Source organism: Epinephelus fuscoguttatus, linkage group LG23, assembly GCF_011397635.1.
Source record: "Epinephelus fuscoguttatus linkage group LG23, E.fuscoguttatus.final_Chr_v1".
Classification (NCBI taxonomy): Eukaryota; Metazoa; Chordata; class Actinopteri; order Perciformes; family Serranidae; genus Epinephelus; species Epinephelus fuscoguttatus.
Genome location: NC_064774.1, coordinates 20898393 through 20919644, shown reverse-complemented (window position 1 = coordinate 20919644; position 21252 = coordinate 20898393). Strand labels below are relative to the sequence as shown.

The 21252-nt window shown below is 41.6% G+C and overlaps 1 protein-coding gene across 1 annotated transcript in view; it reads right to left on the bottom strand.

The window, feature by feature from the left end:
- The window catches only part of LOC125883863 (glucosidase 2 subunit beta-like), a 187064-nt gene that overhangs the window by 48391 nt on the left and 117421 nt on the right, over positions 1-21252 (bottom strand). The window contains exons 11-12 of the mRNA XM_049568472.1: positions 10881-10950; positions 8551-8640 (exon numbers count right to left, since the gene is read on the bottom strand). Of these exons, the coding sequence (XP_049424429.1) occupies positions 8551-8640; positions 10881-10950 (160 nt within the window). The remainder of the gene's footprint in view (positions 1-8550; positions 8641-10880; positions 10951-21252) is intronic.

The following is a 21252-nucleotide window of genomic DNA, read 5'->3' as shown; positions in this document are numbered from 1 at the left end:
GACCCCACCAGACACACACACTCACTGCCAGCCCACAGGTCTACTGAACCAACGGAAAACTCCTGCTACTTCAGATGGCCACCCCTGCTGTGGACTGGGCAGCATCTCCACGTGTTTTCGGTTGCTTACAGGAAGGCACCGGCATCTTGACAGCCAAAGGCTTTGTTGAATCACAATCGGGTGAGGGAGGCGGTGATTCACCAGGAAGAAAAACTGACTGTGTTCTTCATCGTGGTGTCTAGTAAAAAATCAGGAGGACCAATTCTTCTACAAACTTATCAGAGGGCATGCAAATACATATGTATAACGTCTTCCTTTGTGCCATAGATCTCCATTGTTGTCATTGTTTATTTTGAATCCTGCTGCCATAAATACTCACTAGCGTATCAAGTCAGTGGCTAAAAGCAGTCCCCAAGTAATGCACTACTTAAATCCGTTTGAGTGAATTATGGTGCCAAGTTAATTGGTAAAACAAAGAAATGCTTATTGGATATGTTTTCTTTAAATAATGTTTATATCTCCAGTTGGAATTAGTGAGACTGGGGCTGACAGCCACAAACAGGGTAGAGAAATTGGATAGTACTGAGTAGAGGTGAGACCAGGCCATTGTTTTGTAAGTCAAAAGCAAACCTCAAGGCTTTGCACTCAAATCCTAAGACTTAAACTTTAAGTTTTGAGTCCTCAACAAGTCATAAGGTGCTCTTCACCCAATGTAATGCCATTTTAAGAACAGTGTATTAATATATAAAATTTGCAAAACTCGAAACGTGCGACTGAACTTAATCATTAAAAAAACGTAGCGCTGACATTGCACCTTATTAACATTTAGCACTATTAACCAGTGCCCCAACATAGCTATTAAGCTAACGTTTGCTGAGCATTAGCATGCTAACTTTGCTAATATTAGCCTTGACTTACTATTATCTGTGCTTTAAATGTCGAACAACATTGGAAGTTGTTGCGTCTCCATTTGTAATTTTCAAGCCACGCTTTTTGGCTACCATACTGCACATAGCTTCTTTTTTTTTTTTTTTTTAACGTATGTACGCAAACAATATTATTTTTGTTGTGATATTTTCAAACAGGCGCTCAGTAACGCAACATTGGTTCAATATGGTTCTCTCCTGCAACTTCACTGGATGCTGATGGATCGGTTCAAACAAAGTGGATCGACTTGCTGGGAATGGATAGCGTTAATGTTAACTGATCAGGAAATGAAGGGAAATGAGTTTATTCGTGGTTCGTGGCGTGTTCTCCCCATGTCAACGTGGGTTTTCTCTGGGTACTCCAGCTTCCTCCCACAGTCCAAAGACATGCAGGTTAATTGGTAATTGGCGCCCGTAGGTGTGAATGTGAGTGTGAATGGTTGTCTGTCTCCATGTGTCAGCCCTGTGATAGTCTGCTGACCTGTCCAGGGTGTACCCTGCCTCTCACCCAATGTCAGCTGGGATAGGCTCCAGCACCCCGTGACCCTTCACAGGATAAGCGGTTACAGAAAAGTAATGAATGAATGAACACTTTTTAAGTAACATATTTTTAATCGTTGGCCTTGGGGGAAGCTATCAAGTATTTTCAAGTCAAAAGGCTAAAGTCCAAGTGAGTTCACATGTCATTGGTGTTAAAGTCCAAGTCAGGTTGCAAGTCAAATTTGCAACTCCAGTTGACACTTCTAGTATTGAGAGCCGAACTGACGCATTGGCATCAGCTGAAAGTAAGAAAAACATAGTATATCACATGTTCCTTGACGCTACGGAGTGGAAATCTTAAAGCCTGCAAACGCACCCTGCCTGTCCCCTCTACTACTGACAAATGACCAAACGTGACCTTTTGAAGTTAATTAATTGCATGAGCAGCTCATTAAGAGTAATGCTAAATTTCATGCTTTAATTTAACAACAGTGTCCGTGCCACATCTATCATAATTTGAAAGCTACTGGGTGTGACAAAGTGCTCATGCTCTAAGGCATGGACCTGCATAAACAGCTAATGCAGCACAACCACTTATTTCAACAACATTCCAATTATGGTTAACCAGGCCTCCTGCCTCTCTGTCCCCTCCATAAACCGAGGCAAACAAGGTTTTCATTTCATTTGTGCACATGAGTGCATTTGTCTGTTGCTGGCTGTAGCCTGGTTTGCTTTCTGGCATTACGTCAGTTTCTAAAAGCAAAGGGCCTTCATGTTAAGGCTGGGCATAGTGAATGACTGTGTTAAATTACATTAACATTGAAAGCTAATTTTTTCTTTTCGCTATTTGTTGTCATTTCTAGGAAAATTGACATGGCAGATGCTCTTAAGAATATTACCAGGAAGAAGTACACTGAATTTTTTCCCTTTCTGACAAATACTTGCCATCCGCAGGCAGACAGCAAACACTGTCTAAAGATCCAAATGTTCCTGTAAATCAACTAGATAGTATTCATGGCACAGCTGTTATGAAATCTACCACATATATGGCTCTTCATTTCCAAGTAACACACACGACAGTCAGCAAACACATCTATGACTCCACACCACCCGCTTTACTGTGGTTAATATCCAATTTGAAACAGCTCCCTTTAGGCTATCCGCTCTCTTTCTTCCCTAGAAGAACCCAGTGCACTGTTAAGGCCATGTGATGTTCTACAGACAGTTGGAAGTGTCACTTGTGCTGCGTTATCCTTCTCTCTTCTCTGTCAAAGCTGAACCACAGTGGCGGGCATGACTCACTGAAGTGCTGTACTTTCTAATGACACGAGAGCGGAGGCTGAGTCAATCTGACCTGACAGTCTTGCATAAATCACGGCCCTTCGATTTAAGTTGCTTTGAGGAGTGTCAACAAATCCACGGGAGGAATATTAGACTCTGCTGTAGGTAGGGGCTCCACCTCTGAGAACTCATTATGGGGTGTCTTCCTTCATGCTGTGCCAGGCTGTGTTGACTGAATTGCCAAGCTTATTTCTGATTCACTGGCAGAAGTCTGCGTTTTAAATTCCCAACTCGTGATAAGAGCCCACCAGCACCCTAAAGACCATTTCAGGGGGAATACATGGATTTTTAATGGGTGAATTCTTGTAGGTGAGCTTCAACAACTAGAATGTGATGTAATGTAAAAAAAGGTAACTCTGGGCCAAAGAGAGGTGAATGGAGGTATAGGAATAAATGCCATTAAATGATAACGCACCAAGAACAAGCTCCCTCTCTACGCTTTTATTCTTGTTGTTTCTGTTCTTTGGAGAAGTTGATGAGAAGGCAATGTGGAGTGTGCTACTACACGGCATTTAGCTTCTAATCTTGCCGTTAATCATTCCACTTGAAAGTGTTCAACAACAAAAGGCAGGTTTTTTTTATCCCCTCCCTTTGAAATCAAAGTAATTGTATTTTTTTCCCTGGACAAACAGGAGACAGCTTCAAGCCCCAGTTTACAGGAGTGATTCACACCATCAGGAGGCAAGGCGGCAGCAAGACTGAAGGAATAACTCAACAAAGAGGTGCAGAGAAAAGGCCGCTCTTGCATAAAGACAAAGGGAGAAGTCTCAGCTGACACCTCAGACAGAAATGAAACACACTTATAAGTTTGGCCTGCAGTATATAAGAGTAAACAAGAGCAAATCCAGTTTCTGTGACTCACCTAAAAAGCCATCGGCTCTTCTTATTTCCTTGCTCCATTAGGGCTGTATACTACACTTGGTTGCTCTACACTTGACTGTCATCAAATGATCCTCAACTGCTAGTGTTTGCAACCTTCTGCTTGCCACACCAGCATCAGTTAAATTTCATTCATTTAAACATGCACAGCTATTATTTATATTAAAGATAGACAGCGTTTCAGCTCAGCAAACTTTCATGGCTCCAGGCACTTTTCTCCAATATTGGCTGCCACTCAAGAAATAAAAAAAGAAAAGAAAGAGGGAGCAATTTAATCGAACGTGAGAGATCTAAACATCAGGGAGGGCGAGTGTAAGATGGTTTCAACCGATGATCAAGAGCCTGGAGAGAGGAGTGTGTGATTCTGTTCCATTATTGGAGAGGAACTGTAGCTCTGCTAGTTCGCTACTCGAGGGCATGGGAGGGAGTGTTACAGAAAGCCGTTGGTTTATGTGTCTGTCAATGTCATGTCTTTTCAGGATCACGGTTCAAGGCGAACAGCAAGGATAAAGGGGGGCAGGGAGGGGAGCTGGTACATTGCTGAGAGGGTGCTGGTAGGTCAAAGGACCTTCAACTGAGTTGACGCTGGTGGATATTGTGCTCTTCAGTCATTTGAAGGGTGAAAAATAACATGGTGTGTTTGATACCACTAGGCCAGGGAGAGTGAGGTTAAGAGACTACAGTGTGGCTTTTTGTGCAAAAGGCTAAGGGTGTTAGAAATGGGCTAACTTGATACAGCTTGTAAGAATTGGACTAAACTCATATGCACAATTTGTATATACTGCATATTATGTTACAATTAAAACCTGTAATACTGCTGAAGCTCGCTGGAACGGCTAAATGTTTTGATTTGGTGACGTTAATATGTCTGCAAGACGACATAAATATTCTCCCACTACAGATTCGCCAATCGACCCTTCATAAGTCCCGCCTCCCGCCTTAGGTACTGTTGCTAGGTCAGACAAGCTCGACATGAACAAACATGGTGACGCTGGTTCCTTTAAGCCAGGTGCTGCAGTGTTTATTAGATAGTTTCTAGGCATCAAGTAATGTAGCTTCAAGAAGGAGACAGCAAGGACTACAGTATGTGTTGGAAGGATATATCAACAGTGTTAACTGTTATGGACGAGGCAAAAGGACGTGAATTGAGATTCTGGTCTCAATGATAAAGTTAGAGGAAGAGATTGAGGATGACAAGACATCAGTCAACATAGTCAACATTTTCCTGCATTGCTGAGTATGTGTCCACTTTTGCCCTTCTGGGGATCATTAAAGTGCTCTATTATGTGTTGATGTTTGGTTTTGTGGAGCAGTTGTTGTTGTTGTCGATGTTATTATAGTTGTCTGATTATTTATCTGACGATTGCTGAACAGCACACAATGAAGGACTAGGAAATATTCATCTGTCTTTATTACTGACAACAGACCGTAGTGCTGACCGTGTCCGGGGCATCGCGTGGCCTTACAGAGGTAATATAAAAAAGGGATCATTAACCTTGATCTATTCTGGCTAACAATGATTCATGTCATCCTAAAATTATCTCGGCAACCAACCTATCTGTCCTTTTCCAAAACTCTTTAACAGAAGGACACAGACCTGACTGAAGTTGGTGATCTGATATTAGAATAACTCTCCTGATGTAGCTGTACGTTAGCTAGCTAGCCAGTTAGGTAGTGTTTTGCTAACATCAGCTAACCTAAGATGTGACTACATACAGTGCAAAGTCCCCAGCCACATCTAAAACCATTTTCAAAGTTTGGTTTTCTTTTCAACATAGATGATGAGATAAGAAATGTGGCCGAAGTTCTGCTGGGTTCCAAGCTTGCTCAACCGTTATTGGAGCACAGAACAAAATGATGTGGGACTTAGGATGGATTTACAGACCAGATCACTGTGACGTGGTGCTAACAACAACAATCGCTTCTGGGTTGACAACTGCTAATTGATTTCAATTGGGATATTTGTACAAATCAGCAAACTTATTGTGTCTGTAGTCATTTTCAGACATAACTCTAGTGTGTAAAGGTATATAGTTAAACACTGTGGTCTAACCTATCTAGTGTTCATGCTGTACTTTGTTGTTGTGCTATCAACTTTGATAAATAAATCTATCGGCACTGAAGCTAAGCAATTTACTGCTGTGGATGGGGCCACAGCAAAACGTATTTTCACCACCTAGAAAAATCAATATCACTGTATATCTGCTTCACTTTACCTTTACCTTACACAATAACCAATCAAGGCAGTGGTAGACCAGTTTTGCTGAGTAAAATTCCAGTTTTGGTCAATGCAGTGTGGTGGCTTTGATGTAATGGCTTCCATTCCCCATTGGAAAAGGCTGTCTGATGGCAAAGTAAAGTGGGGAAAATATTCTAAAGGTAGAGTAAACTGATTTAATGTACGTGACACCGAGGTTTTCCATTTGGAAGTTATTGGAAGTTAACATTGTGAGTTCGTCTATTTAGCTAACGTTAGCCCCATAAAGTCCAGCTGTCCTTTTTGTGTTAGCAGTATTAGCATCTGTTTTTGGCTGCATACGGTACATGACATCATGCTAAAAGACCGCAGCTAAACCTGCATGTCCCAGGAAAAAGATTAGAATCCTCACCAGTCAATGATCCACGGAAAAGATATGAAAATAAATGAGCATCATTGCTCTTTTACTGCAGGGTAGAGCTAGTTAGTCCTAGTATTATAAGTCTAATCCATTTGTTCAGAAAGAGAAAAGAAAAAAAGACTTCAACCTCTTGGAGACCTACCATGCCTGGTATGACTGATCAATCACTGTATGGGGGGGAGGGGTTTAATTGTATAGCTTACATACATCTGCTCATGTGCCACTCATCCATTACTGTTGAGACTGCTCTGTTATAATCTTGCATAGCTATCCTCCACTTGTGTTTCTTCAACATTTGAATTTATTCATTTAAGTCTTTTGCCTTTCTATAAGTAAAGGACAATCAATATCCCACTGTAGGAGCCAGCTCTCCAGCCCTACATCAAGACATTAAAGCCTCTCGCAACCAATGTGCAATATCGTTATCTAATACTGTCTGCAGTAAACGGCTGAGATTGATTTTTCTGGCTTATGTACAAGAACTGCAACTTTCCTTTTCAAATTTCGCCTCCTAAATGGCAAACTAAGCAAACAAATCACACTGGTGTATAAGGGCATGGGAAAACCACTGATTCCAAGGATGTCTGAAAAATGTATTTGCAGTGCAGATCTCAGTGCAGATCTCAGATAATTTTCTTTCAAAACTGCAACCACCCACAGGCTTCTAAAGCTCCAGCTGGCAAGCAATCCTGAGGAGAACAGATTCTACCCCAGCAGGGGCCATAGGGATGCAGCGGGAGAGAGTAAAAGAAGCTCATTCTGTTGATTAAATTTAGTTGATTTAGCTGCTTGGCTTTCTCCAGGGTGACTTGGAGCTCACAAATTATCAACTTTAAATGGTGGATCTTTACTGAGATAGTTCACATTTGATCCAGATATAATTTGTTTTAGAACAGTTGCTCTAAATAAGAACCAGCATCTGGTTAAATGTACTGATTTTGTGATGGTTCTTTGAAACTGTTTTACTTTTCTATCCAGTGGTTTTTATGGCTACGTGCAGTGCTCAGGTATTGCACAAGTAATTGCTTCCTGTGATTTCTATTATTGAGAGTAGACATAACTATTAAAAGCTTAAACAATTCATGAGAAGTTTGTCAAAAACACAAAAATATGTTTACAAAGAAAGCTTTTTTTGTACTCACCCACACATTGGAGGACTAGTTTCCTTACTATCTTACTATATAATGATGAAAACTCTGTGTCTGTTCCATGTTTTTCTCCTCACTGACTTGGTCAATCCATGTGAAATTTGGCACAGTGGTAGAGGGTCATGGGAGGATGCGAATGAAGCAATATTACATCAATTGGCCAAAGGGGGCGCTATAGCAACCGATTGAAATTGCAAACTTTGAATGGGCATATCTCATGCCCCGTATGTCGTAGAGACATGAAACTGTGCACAGAGATGCTTCTCCTCACGAGGAACAAATTTGTCTCAAGAACCCATAACTTCCTGTTATACAGATTTTCCGCCATTTTGAATTTTTTGAAAAACACTTTAAATCGATCTCTTCCTAGGAAGTTTGAGCGATCTGCATGAAACTCGGTGAACATAATCTAGGGACCAATATCTAAAGTTCCCTCTTGGCAAAAGTTGGAAACTTACTAAAACTGAGCTTCTATAAGGAAATGAATATTGTGGAGGGCGTGGCTCATCACATAAAGGTGCATAACATCTCAAGGGTTTCACTGATCACCACGCAACTTTGTAGGCATATGACCACACATAGTCTGAGGGGACCCCTCCATTATTGACCCCATCAAACAAAATGGGGGCGCTAGAGAGCTAATTTCTTATCTAGGCCTAACCGCCATATCGATTTTTAATAAACTTGGTAGATATGTAGAACAGGATGCCTCAAGGTGACTGGAGAAATTTAACTCTAATTGGCAACTGGATGGCGCTATAACAACAGAAAAATAAACGAAGGCCGGATTCCAACCCTCACCGCCGCAACAAGGGCTAGCCGCAACTTTCCCATGTGAACTACCAGTACACCCCCACATATAAACACTTTAACTATCTGCCTTTCAATGTGCTACCTCAACTACTAATGTACAGTTTTAGCCCACTAACTATCCCACTATTGGCAATGGTGCTACTGTACTTTCAATAAAGCAATCGTACTATCAAATTCATAAAAACTCTGTCTGAATACATTGCTCTGCTTAATGGGCTCAGTTGACTATTTAATCTGCAATTTCCTATGAAATTACGTGGGCAACTGTGCACTCAATGGGTATGGACTAGTCAGAGAAAAATAACCATTTAAATAAAAAAAGTAATACATTCTGTCAGTACTTACTCATATACGTTCAGCTTGTAACACTGGCTGTTCAAAAACAGGAACTCCCAATCTGGTCCATAGTCTATGGCCAACTTCTTCCGGAGATCACTGAGGAAATCAGTGCAAATATATTAGCCCACAAGCTCACCATCAAAGAATACTTCACCTGCAAAATGGCCATTTGTGTTTTGATTACTCGCCCCATGTTTCCTTGAATTCATTCACGTCCACAGTGGACAAAGAATCCAAAAAGGACAAACATTCTTTGTGAAATAGAGTACATGGGGTCCTCATTTAACAACAGCAAAACTATATCAAAGCATCCATTTACAAACTCATTTCTCCCTTTATATGGTCAGTACCCAGCATTTTTACTAAAATCTTACTATTTAAAACACTCATACAAAAGGTCTCTGGGCAAAAACAGAGGTTTCTTTACCAACAAGGTAACAAGCAAGGAGTAACTGATATACAAATGATAATTTTGTGGGTCAAGTACGCTTTTAAGATGGATTTGTTTTAAGAGTTATGGACTTGAGCTATTACTGACATCAGACACAATGCAACATTTAAGCCAATTAAAAGTTTATTTTGAAAGTAAGACACTCAAAAATAGACAGAGTACACTGGTAGTATAGTTTTGAGCAAATAAATAAATAAATATGCCTACACTTAAGTTATGTAATGGTTTTAGTACAAAATCTGCACCACAACATAGCACAAATGCTCCTTTCAATATGAGAGAAATAAGTGTTGTTGAACGTTCTGGATGTACGTCATTTGTTTTAAGTCCCTGACAAGCTGCTTTAATAACTTCTAGATGACTCCTTACTGTGCTGACAATGTAGCTTTATTTTTTTTGCTGCTTTTAGTGACTGACTTCTTGGATGGCGTGCTGATGAGGTGGCCCTTTAAAGCCCATTTCTATGCAGTGTCTCCAATTATCTGTGCTGGCGAGGGCTGCTTTTCTTCACTAATCGCAAATAAGGGAACTGAGCCCGATCTCTAACGGTGCACAGGGCCTTATTTCCATATTCATAACACAGAATTGCTAATGGGGTTAACAAATGTTTAGAGAGGGTGATTGTTTCGCTTGAGGTTGATAAGGTAGGGCGGCATAGGGGTGGTGGTGGTGGTGGGGGGTGATTTGGGGTCAGAAAAGCAATGCAGGTTACGTAACTGTGCGTGCATGTGATTCTCTGTGGGGCAGGGGTCATAACGTTCATGCGCAGAGTCAATTTTTGTGGAAATTACCCTTTATGGCACGCTAAAGGAGTAATAAGGAGGAGACTTTAATTTCATGCTAGTTCCAAAAGGTATGAAGACACAAATGCATGAGCGCTGCATGCTGATAAAGGACATGGCCTGAAGACAACATGGAGGATACTCCAACACGCATTAATGATAATGAGTAATTTGACCAGGAGCAACTAGAGCAAGGTGGACAATGAAGAAATAGAGCAACTGAAATCATGCCAGCTCTTCCCCCCTCTTTCCCCCTCATGCAGCCGTTTTTGTTTAAGGGGAAAGAAATCTTGACCTTTTGGTAACTGCCATCTCTGTGGTTGGCTCTCGTCTCTGCCTACTGTAATGAACAGTTTGCAGGCCTAAGGGCCACAGCAGCTACTTATCAGCTTTTGCTAGCTGGCTCAGAGCAATGTGACAACATCTGAGAGGGAGCAAAAGCACGTTACATGAATTCTCACCTAAACCTGCTCAAGTTTTTTTCTTCCTTCTTCTCACACATGTTTAAGTGTGACTGTATACTAAGTTAGAAAGGCTGAAAGGATTGCTATTTAAATCATTTAAGTGTCTCAATATTTAAAGAAAAAAAAAACTGCATACAGCGTTTTGAGGCGGACAGATTCTCTGGATGGAAACATAAGTGTGCAGCTAATTTGTTGTGACAGGTCATTTTTTCCAATAATACAAAATAATTACAGCGTTTGCCACACTAATTTGTGCCATGCCTGTCTTTAAAACAAAGCCACAAAGAAGTTTGGATAATTCATACCCAGGAAGACACTCCTCTTCTCAAAGTAAGTTGGAATAGGCCTACCATCAGAGCACAGTAGGCAACCAATAGCGTTTGTTTTTCTTCATTAAAATTAGCCTCAGGTATCACACAGTGCAAATTCATTACTGTGCAGCTTTCCTCACTGCTTTAGCACAGACGGATGGAGTCTATTTTAAGGCCTGGTTACATACCATGCCACCCTGCTCATAATAGCAATGTGAGAAGCAAAGGCATCGTCCACATGAAGTACACACTGTTAAGGATTTAGCCACAGATATGTGACAATTACAGTTAACCTTCACTTTAATTTCTTTGTGGATTCCTCCCTTACCTTATTTCCATGTTGACTGTCTCATAGGCTTCTTCTACCTTCTTCAGATTGGTAGCCTCCCACTCTGCAGCTACACAAAACAAAAGGTCAGACAAATTAACAATGCGGAGTTGTTGCATCTCAACAGCTGCGTGTTGCCAAACAGTGGGCACTTAATATAGGCCGTTATATCTAGGAACGGGAGAGGAGCAAGGAGCTGCATATAAACAGAAAAATTCTATTTCCAGGTGTGGTAACTGCTGAAAGGCCCGCAGGCTTATTAGTCTCTTTATACTGACAACTGTGTTAACTGAGACTGAGGGAGAAAAGAAGTCAGAGGGAGTGTGAGAGCAGCAGAGGTGGCCACAGTGATAATATGTTTGTCTCTCTTTGTCACACTAGTATGTTCCTAGTATGACAATATGTCAGACTCGTGTCAGCTAGAGATCTTCCGACACCCTCTAAGTGATTGTGGCAGGTAAAATGAAACATAGTGAAACTGTTAGTAAAGGTCTATCTGTATAACCCTGTTGTTTGCATATTTTTCAGGGCACTTGAAAGCCAGTATTCATTCTACTTTTAGCTCTGCTTTAGTTTCCAGCGACGCCTGAGGGAAATATCTGGCTCTTTTGCAGCTAAATGTATCCTTTTTCCACATTGATGTGCTGGCTTGGTTTGGTTTGGTTTGACTGGGCACATCAGCCCAGTGCAACAGGAATTAGTGTCTCCAGTACAACAGTGACGATGTGTCTTTAATTGATGAGGGCTTGATGATGTTTAAAAGCAGCGGGCTAATTCACGACTTCAGGTCCCGATATTTATCTTTACGTGTTTTTCCATCACACAACACAGCAGGTGTAAGAAGTTTACCTGTTGGAGGTGAGCTGTTTGCAGAGGTGCAGTAAGAGCCTGTCGTCTGCAGCTCTTCATCCAACATTGACATGTTTTTATTGACGAAAAGCAGCTAACAAAGTTCAGCTAATTCGGTAATAAATACATTTCATTTCCTTTAGATTCTTCACAATAAAAGTCCCTAGTATTTTGTTATGTAAAAGCTTTTATGCTGAAGCAGCACAATCAGGAAATACTGGGTTTTCATCAGCAGTAACTTAACACGACTTCTATACAGCTGATAGTGAACATGAAACAGTAAAATAAAGCAGAAACCTCAAGTAAAAACAGGACCCAGGAGAGAAACTAAACTCCAGTTAAAAGCTACAACAGTACTGACAGCTTTTTTTCTCTCTATGGTTTCTACAAGAACATGTTTACTTGCTTTAATGTAAAAAAAAACGTCCGTTTCCTAATGCTGTCTTGCAGTGGAGCATCAGTTTCCACCCACTGAGACGCTCCATTTCAGTTCATGTCTCTTTGAGAGCTCCTGCTAAAAAGCCCAGTCTGCTCTGATTGGTCAGCGTCTTCAGGTCTTTCATTTCTTAGCATCTTTCCACGTTCATTTCAGCGGGGGAATGACAGTAACTAGGAATAGCGGCACTTCTACCGTGAAAAAACACCAATGAAAGCTTTTAAAACACAACAGAACATGTTCCAACAGGAATATGATCCAAAATCACAGAGAGATTAACATCATCAGCAACCAGTCATATGTTTCCCTGACATTAGCATAAAGCTAAATGTAGCAATGTACTTAGAGCCAGGGAATGAGTGTCTATAGCCATACTTTTTCCCGTTAAAGATCAACAAAAAAGCTTTTAAACACAACCAGACATGTTCCAAAAAGAATACGATTAGAAATAAGGGAGAAATTAACAACATAAGCAACCACAATTATTCTTGCTTGACCTTAGCATGTAGCTAAAAGTAATGTAAACGCTTAGAGTAATGTGCCTGGAGCCGATGACCATATAATGAAATTCCTTATTGGCTGACCTCATGAAGAAAAAACATTGGAAACACAATATTCAGAACAGTCTGAAGCCTTTGATTGTGGGGATTACTTTTATGTGTTAACTCATTATTTCAAATTTTGTTAATGTAATATGCACATCTGACACTGTAACATTGTATTTATCCACCTGAGACCCTGTGTCCTCATATGAGGACTTCACATTCTGGCTTTACTTGACCATATACATAGACATTCTACTTAGACCTGTTGTCTTTGTTCGTGGACACTTTTTCGTGCCATATAGTGGTAATAAGAGCATAATATGCTAATCCTTGTAAAAACAAGATGGCAGCCATCTCTGCCAAGTCAGTCTGCAGCTGATCCCGTTACAAAAGTGGACTACATCTGATCAAATTATTCATTCATTCATTCATCTTCTAACCGCTTCATCCTCTTGAGGGTCGCGGGGGGGCTGGAGCCTATCCCAGCTACATCGGGAGAGAGGTAGGGTACACCCTGGACAGGTCGCCAGACTATCGCAGGGCTGACACATAGAGACAAACAACCATTCACGCTCACATTCACACCTACGGACAATTTAGAGTTATCAATTAACCTAGTCCCCAATCTGCATGTCTTTGGACTGTGGGAGGAAGCCAGAGTGCCCGGAGAGAACCCACACTGACACGGGGAGAACATGCAAACTCCGCACAGAAGGGCTCCCACACCCGGGATCGAACCGGCAGCCCTCTTGCTGTGAGGCGAGAGTGCTAACCACCACACCACCGTGCCGCCCTGATCAAATTATATGGTTGAAAATTGTTTATTTATGATTAATAATGTTTGTAGTTTGATATAGCAACAAATTTGACCGATTTTAGCAACAGTTACAAGCTTAGACACTGTTGCTAAGGAAGTACATCTCCTCAAATGAGATGACATTTATTGTCATCTCATTTGAGGACAGTGGGACTTTACTGTCATCTTGGTTAAGAATGCTGGGACTAAATAATCGTTGTCAATGTTATGGTTTTTATACTTATCGGGTCCAACTGATCCCAATTAGCTAGGATAAATTAAAAATGCATACCAAACAAAGGTATGGGTCTCGGGAGGATATGACAGAAAATAAGGAGAAGGTTAATGGGTCCACTTTAATATAAAAATAGTAAAGTGCAGCTTTATTTATTTATTTTTTTTTATCAGCGAAGAGGTAAAACATTTGCCAGTTACTGACTCTTCAATTTGAAGGTTTGCCCCTTTACTGGTTCATATCATTGTAAATTTAACTTACACTTCCACCGACATGTGATGCGTATGCTTCTTTACTTGACATCTGATCAAGTCACTGGTTATCTGTTATTGATCACTCTTCACAGAATCATTCATAGGTGAACCATGTGTCTTTCACTGCAGCATTACATGAGAACAAAGAGGCTGAAAACTCAAGGAGAGAGACGATGGCACAAAATAAAAGTGACGACTCCAGTTTAATTGTCTAGCGCTGATGGACCTGGGGATTTACTGGGGTTTCTGGGAGTGGACAGGTTCATCTCTGTCGTCGAGGAAACTCTCGCCGGGGCCCGGCGCCGTGGCAACAGAAAAGACTGCGTATGCGGTAAGGACTGTGTGGGAAGCTGTCACAGCCCTGGTCTGAATACCAATTAGCATGTTTCTTGCATGTGGTCTCAGCTGGTTGCCCATAAAGATACCCCCCGCACAATTCCCTTAGCACCTATTTCTTACGGTGTACAGATGTGGTGTGTCCAAGAGGCAAACTGTGATTTCCCATGCTGTAATGGCTATTTTTACAGCACCGCGAAGGGGATATCTGTCCCTAACCCACCTCCGATCCCCTTAAACTCCATCAGAAAATCACATACGCACAAGAATGTTCTCTCTTGCATACTCAGAATCCCTCTCTTGCCCTATTTCTCTCTCTCTCTTACTTGCAGACACACACACATGCACCAATCATCAGACTCAGCAATGACAAAGGGAGACGCAGAATCCCAAGTGGGTGACATTTGACCCCTTGCAGCAGCCCGGTTGTATATGGAGAGAGTGGTGACGGTAAAGGGGGGAGCTGAGGAGGGAGAAGAAAGACTGAGGGAGCAGCCAGGCGTGCAGAAGTACCCAGAGCAGTGAACACAGGGCGAGTAAAGCCTCTAGAATAGTCTCTGCACCAGTCAGCCATTCATAACCTGAGGCTGATGTACAGTATACCAAAAAACCTCATGCTTATGGTTGAATGACTGCAACGATTAGATTAACGGTCATACGGTCAATAGATGTCATGCCATTACAATCGCAGCAAACATAAATTAAAGGGACAGTTCACCTCAAAATCAAAAGTCCATATTTTCCTTCTTACCTGTGGTGATGTTTATCAGTCCAGATTGTTTTGGTGTGAGTTGCCGAGTGTTGGAAATATCGGTCGTAGAGATATCTGCCTTCTCTAGAATATAATGGAACTAGATGGCACTTGGCTTGTGGAGCTCAAAGTGCCAAAAATACATATTTTCTTTCTAACAAACTCTACCAATCAACCATAACATTGCTCAGATGGAAACGTCCATCTACTAATAGACAAGGGGTGTGTGACAGCTGCAATGTTAGCTAGCTCAAATTTCCTTCAGCGCATTGAAATGGTTGGTGGGTGTAGTTCGGTAGAAAGAAAATAGCTGCTACCGGCACATGCACACAACAAGGTCTGTGGATTATCTTGAGTAACCAGGTCATGATTTCTGGAAAGAGACACTGCTGTTGAGTTTCTTAAATGTATTTTTTTTACACCATCCAGTTCCATTATAATCAAGAGAAGGCAGACATCTCTATGGCTGATATCTCCAACACTCTGCTACTCACACCAAAACAGTCTAGACTGATAAACAGCACTACAGGTAAAAAGTATCAGGGCTGACCCAAATGCTTCGAAGCCTCAATCACTGCCATGGTATTCGATGTCCAAATCAGCGTTCTCTGCGCAGTCATTGTCCCTCACCTAAAGTATTACATTGGCAGTTCGATGCAGACAAGGAACATGGATTAATTTTCTGTAACTGCTTATTCAGTAAGGGTCGTGGGGGGCCTGGAGCCTACCCCAGCTGACACCAGGCTTGAGGTGGGGTACACCCTGGACAGGTCACCAGACTATCACAGGGCTGATACATAGAGATTCATTCACGCTGACATTCACACCACAGCCAGTTCACCTAACCTGCATGTCTTTGGACTGTGGGAGGAAGCTGGAGTACCCAGAGAGAACCACTGCTGACACTGAGAGAACATGCAAATTCCGCACAGAAGGGCTCCCCCACCGAATAGTTCAAAACCCCCAACAGGAACCTTCTAACTGTGAGGCGACAATGCTAACCACTGCACCACTGTGCTGCCCAGGACAAGGAACAGGTGAGATGAATTGCGATTGGTTATCCACAGCTGCCAACTACAGTGAAGCACTTGCTCTGCATCTAGTGATGAGGCCTGACCCATGGCGTCTGAGTTATTCATGACTTAAAGAAATATTGCAGCGTCGCTAAGTCCTACTAAAGTCGGCACAGGTGCGGGAGGTTGATTAGCATAGATGAATAGGATTGATCACTATCACAACCATCTCCCTGTCCCTGTCGCGTCCCATTGATGCTTCAAATATTTGTGGGTAATTATCAGTGAAGCTTCAAAGCACCTAAAATGCTATTTGGGGCAGCCGTAGAACGTTTTTTTTTTGTTGTTGTTGTTTTTTTTACTTTGGGGTGAACTGTCCCTTCAACTGCACAAGCCTGTTTTTTAATGTACTCATGCTACATCTTTTAAACCAAATCAACATGGCTCTTCAACATTTAGATTCTAACATTTAATCATTGTTGTGCATACTGTAAGAAGAAAAGTCTACTTTCTCTACATGTAGGAGATATTCATATATAAAATGTAGGACAAAAGATTTCAAGTTGGAGCTAAATTGACCAGTGGATGACATTTTCCACTTCCACAGTTTACTGTACTTCACTTTTAGCACTAGACGCTATCAAGAGGGTTTTTAAATCACAGAGGCTGTGTACAAAAATAGAAGAGGAGGAATACACTGTATAGTATATGCCATCTCCTGTCAGAAATCTCCTGTGCATACATACCTTGAGCCGGAGACCAGAGATGCTCTGTTTACATGCGAATGGATCGATAAGCAAGGCAATTTCTCTGCAGCTCTAAGAAAAGAAGCCTGGGAGTCGGTGCAATGTGCGCAGCACTGATGCTTAACAGAACAAGGGCAATGCAGTGAGGCCACCCTTGAACCTCACACTCACACAAGCAACAAACACCTTTAGCTGGATTACATCGGCTATCGGGCACATGTAGGAGTTTGCTTTGTTGTCTGTGAAACCTGGTCTGTAAAATAAAGCCTGGCTCAAGCTTCCACGTTGGATCCGATTCACTTTCCTTCATAACCTCTTTTATTCACCCCCATCTATCAACCCCTTTTTTTCTTTTCATTTTGACTTCAACATTCTCCTCTCCTTCAATATTTTCAGCATGAGCTCCTCTGAGTCTCGCTGTCACCCTCACCTCCCTCTCTCCAGCTCCATTTTCTCCGTTTTCCCTCAGTTTCTCTCCTCAACCGGTGAACTTGTTCTGACTGCAGAGTGAGGAAGCGGGGAGGGCTAAAATATAGGTTGAGGATTCTTCTAATGAAATGTTTATCGCAGGTGGTAACAAAGAACAAGAGGTCTTTCGGATGCTGTCAACAGGGCTGGCGATAGCATCAATAGCCACCTGCTAGCATCAAACACGACCGCCCAGAGGTGCTAATTACCCTTTTTTTCTTAAAGTAGCTATATTATCAAAAATTAATCCAACAAAGGTAACATGAGAGGTGTTACATGGTAGAAAAAAAGAATGAATACTTGCATTTAAGTCTAAAATAAAATGAGCTCAAAAACAAGGACTGTTAATTAATTCCATTCGAATACATAGTTACGCTTCCATTTCCGTATGTTTATCCATCCAAATCTCACAAATGATTCTGAAACTGTAGCACAGGCTGCTGGGAGTTGAGAAGAGGTCAATCTCGCCCCCTGCATAATCGTTGTGTTGGAGTGTCTGATTATATTAGGGTTGAGTGAATAACAGTAGCTGGCAGAAATAGCATCATGTTTTGAACTATCAGTGCAATTCATAGCCTTGCGACTGACTCAGTTTGTATTCAGTCTCCCACACTCTCCTGCAACTCTCTTTTTTATCCACAGCGGCTGAAGGACAAGTGCAGCAGCACGACTAGGACGCGCTGAAATTAAGAATGGGTCCATTCACCGCACAACTGCTATTGTATCAAATCATATAAAAACAAAAGTGAGAAAGGTGGGCATCAGTAACCACACATGACGTGTTTTGATTATAAGACTACAATCAGATGGTTGAATGGTAATGATTAGAAAAGAACGTTGTATTATCTGGTACGCATATATACATATTGTATTTTACTAGATCTGAATGAGAGGGTCAATCAATAAAGCTATACATGCAACAGTAAACATTTAAAGGGCTCGAATTAGTGCTGAAACAATTAGTCCGATTGATAACTGACTGAATATTAACCAGTGAACGTTTAAAGGGACAGTTCACCCTCAAATCAAAAACACTTAGTTTTCGTCTAGATTGTTTTCGTGTGATTTGAGTGTTGAGATGTCTGCCTTTGCTCAAATATAATAGAACTAGATGGCACTCAACTTGTGGTGCTCCAAGTGCCAAAAAAAACATACTTCTGAGAAACTCAACAGCAATGTCCCTTTTTTTGTGGAATTCACCCACGGTATCACCGTGCAGAAGGAAGCGTGCGCCTACTGTTAGCTTACCAAGCAACACAAATCTAGCTAATGTGACAGCTCAGCCAAGGAGGACGCCATTAATGTTTACATCTCGCACTGTCACAAGCACAAGCCTCTTCCTTCTGCGCAGTGATATGGTTGGCGAGTGTAGTTCGGAAAAAAGAAAATAGTTCCTACATGAAACTGCTCACAACAAGGTCTGTGGATTATCTTGAGTAACTCGGTCATGATTTCTGGAAAGACACATTGCTGTTGAGTTTTTCAAACTTATGTTTTTGGCACTTTGAGCACCACAAGCTGAGTGCCATCTAGCTCCATTATATTCAAGCGAAGCCAGACATCTCTAAGGTCAAAATCTCCAACGCTTGGCATTTCACACAAACACAATCTCGACTGATAAATAGCACTACAGCTAAGAGGAAAAACATGTATTTTTGATTTTGGAGTGAACTGTCCCTTCAAGTGTTTTGTCAAGAAGAAATGTCAAATATTTCAGCCTCACAAATGTTTGGCTACTTTTCTCTTTTTTTCATACAAATGTAACTTGAATATTTTTTTACTTAGGGGTATTTCTTTTGCTATTTTCCAACATCTTATGGACTAAATAATTGTATTAATAAAAACAAATGACAGATTAATCAATAATAGAAGTAACTGTAAAGTAACAGATGTAGTTAGAAATTAAACATCTGAATGCTTACAGATTAGAGGAGATTTAAAGGAATAGTAATAGAAATAAACTTATTTGTGCTTCCTTGCTAAAGTTTAAATAGTCAATAAATACCACTCTCGTATCTGTCTGAAGCTGCAAACAGCAGCCAGTTAGCTTAGCATAGCTTAAACACTGCACATGTGGAAACAGCTAGCCTCGCTCTGTCTGAAAGACACAAATCCCCCTACCAGCACCTCTGAAGCTCACTAATCAACATGTTATACCTCAAGAATGACAAGTTGTTGTTTTACTAGGTGTCATGTGTTGGACAAGTTCTTGGCTGCGAGCAGCGACTTCCTGGGGTCTTATCGTCATCATGAAGTTGCCAGGTAACCAGCAGAGTCCTCGCTCCCAGCCAAGATACAGTCTGGCACATAACTCCCAGTAACATCCCCCCTACCTTCGAAAAGAGCCTGCCTCGCTGTTTGCCCCAGCTTCCAGTCTTGATGCCAGGGTAAGCTAACTAGCTGCTAGAGCCATATCAAGCTCCATACAACTCTCATATTTCTCAAAATGTCACACTATTCCTTTAAATAAAGTATTGTTCTGACTTTATGTTAATGTTGGATTGCTGATGTTTTAAACTCGATTAAACGCATGACTTACTGAGAGGAAGTGGGGTTAATATGTGATTACAACAGTGTGCTATTCATGTCATAGCGGTAAAATGCATGTAAATGCAGCAGCCAGAGTCAATTGCTCATATTATCATGGTGATGCGTAATCACTATTTAACATTTAAACGGAGAAGGGGGCCCAATGAACAGAATAAACAGTCTGTGTGGAGTGAGTTCACTCTGCAACAACTGGGTGCTGTTTATGAATATGTATGATGTAACAAACGCCTAGGAGCTGACCTACTTCTGTGTCTCCTCTGCTCATGACTTGGTCCCCTTCCGGGGTAACTCTGTCATCTTGCAACATACTGTAATAGCAGGAAGGATGCGACTCTCATGTACAAATCAACATGCTCCCTTTTGATGGTTTTGTAAGTGATGATAACTGTCTGCTGAGGAGCATGCTCAATAGGTGATTGCGCAGCTGTAGGAACAGTCAGGATGTGGTAATGACAAGTTGCTCACTCGTCGCACGTGAGTTTTGACAAGTTTATCGCTTTTGCTCGCCTAAATGTGGATATTAGGATCAAAAACATCGATTTGTACCTGTTCTGAGGGAGTCATGTTTAAAAATAAACAACAAATGGTTGAATGTGTGCTAAAGTGGTCATGTGACGTGCATACAAGGAGATGCAGGAAATGGAGTAAATGTGTGATGGACAAGTACGTGCAGACAAAAGAGAGCTCTCGACATAACTGGGGCTGCACGCTGGAGAGTACTCGTCTGCACCATCTCATAAAATATCTTTATCTGGGATCATCTTGGTACGGTGCCAAACACTGTTAGCTTCAGGAGCTGGGAAAGGAAAAATCTATTTCAGACAACATAAGAGACAGAGAGCTGGCAGCCGCTCAAATCAGACTTCCAACATTTGATAAGTGAAAATGGGCTAATTTGGTGTATCCCTCAAATGGTTGCAATCCAATACATTCCTCCTGTGGCTATCAAAACACACGAACAAGGGTGAGAGAGGGTGAGAGGCAAATCGTTTCAACCTCTCGACAGCTTAATGGAAGACGAAAGAAAATACTAGTGGCTCATTCTATAGCAAAGGGAAGCTTGCTACACTTTCCCACCCTGCTCCTCTCTTGACTCTTCCTTTGCTCCTTCTGTCGAACCAGCACTCAAGGTGAGCACAATTATGTCTTCAAGGACGCGTCGCCCTCAGCCGGGGTCAGAGGTCTCGCCGAGCACCACGTTAATGGCAAACCCCTCCTGCTTAACATTTCACATCTAATTTGAAAAGTGCTGAACAGAGCCTTTAATTAACATCAGCCCTTGCCAAGGTTTCTAACCCGCCGGAGCGCCAATCCCCGTGCTCTTTTGCACGCCGAAGCTCCGCTGCCTCACATGCCAATTCATTTGTTGAGTGCTGAGATGCTTTGTCTTAGA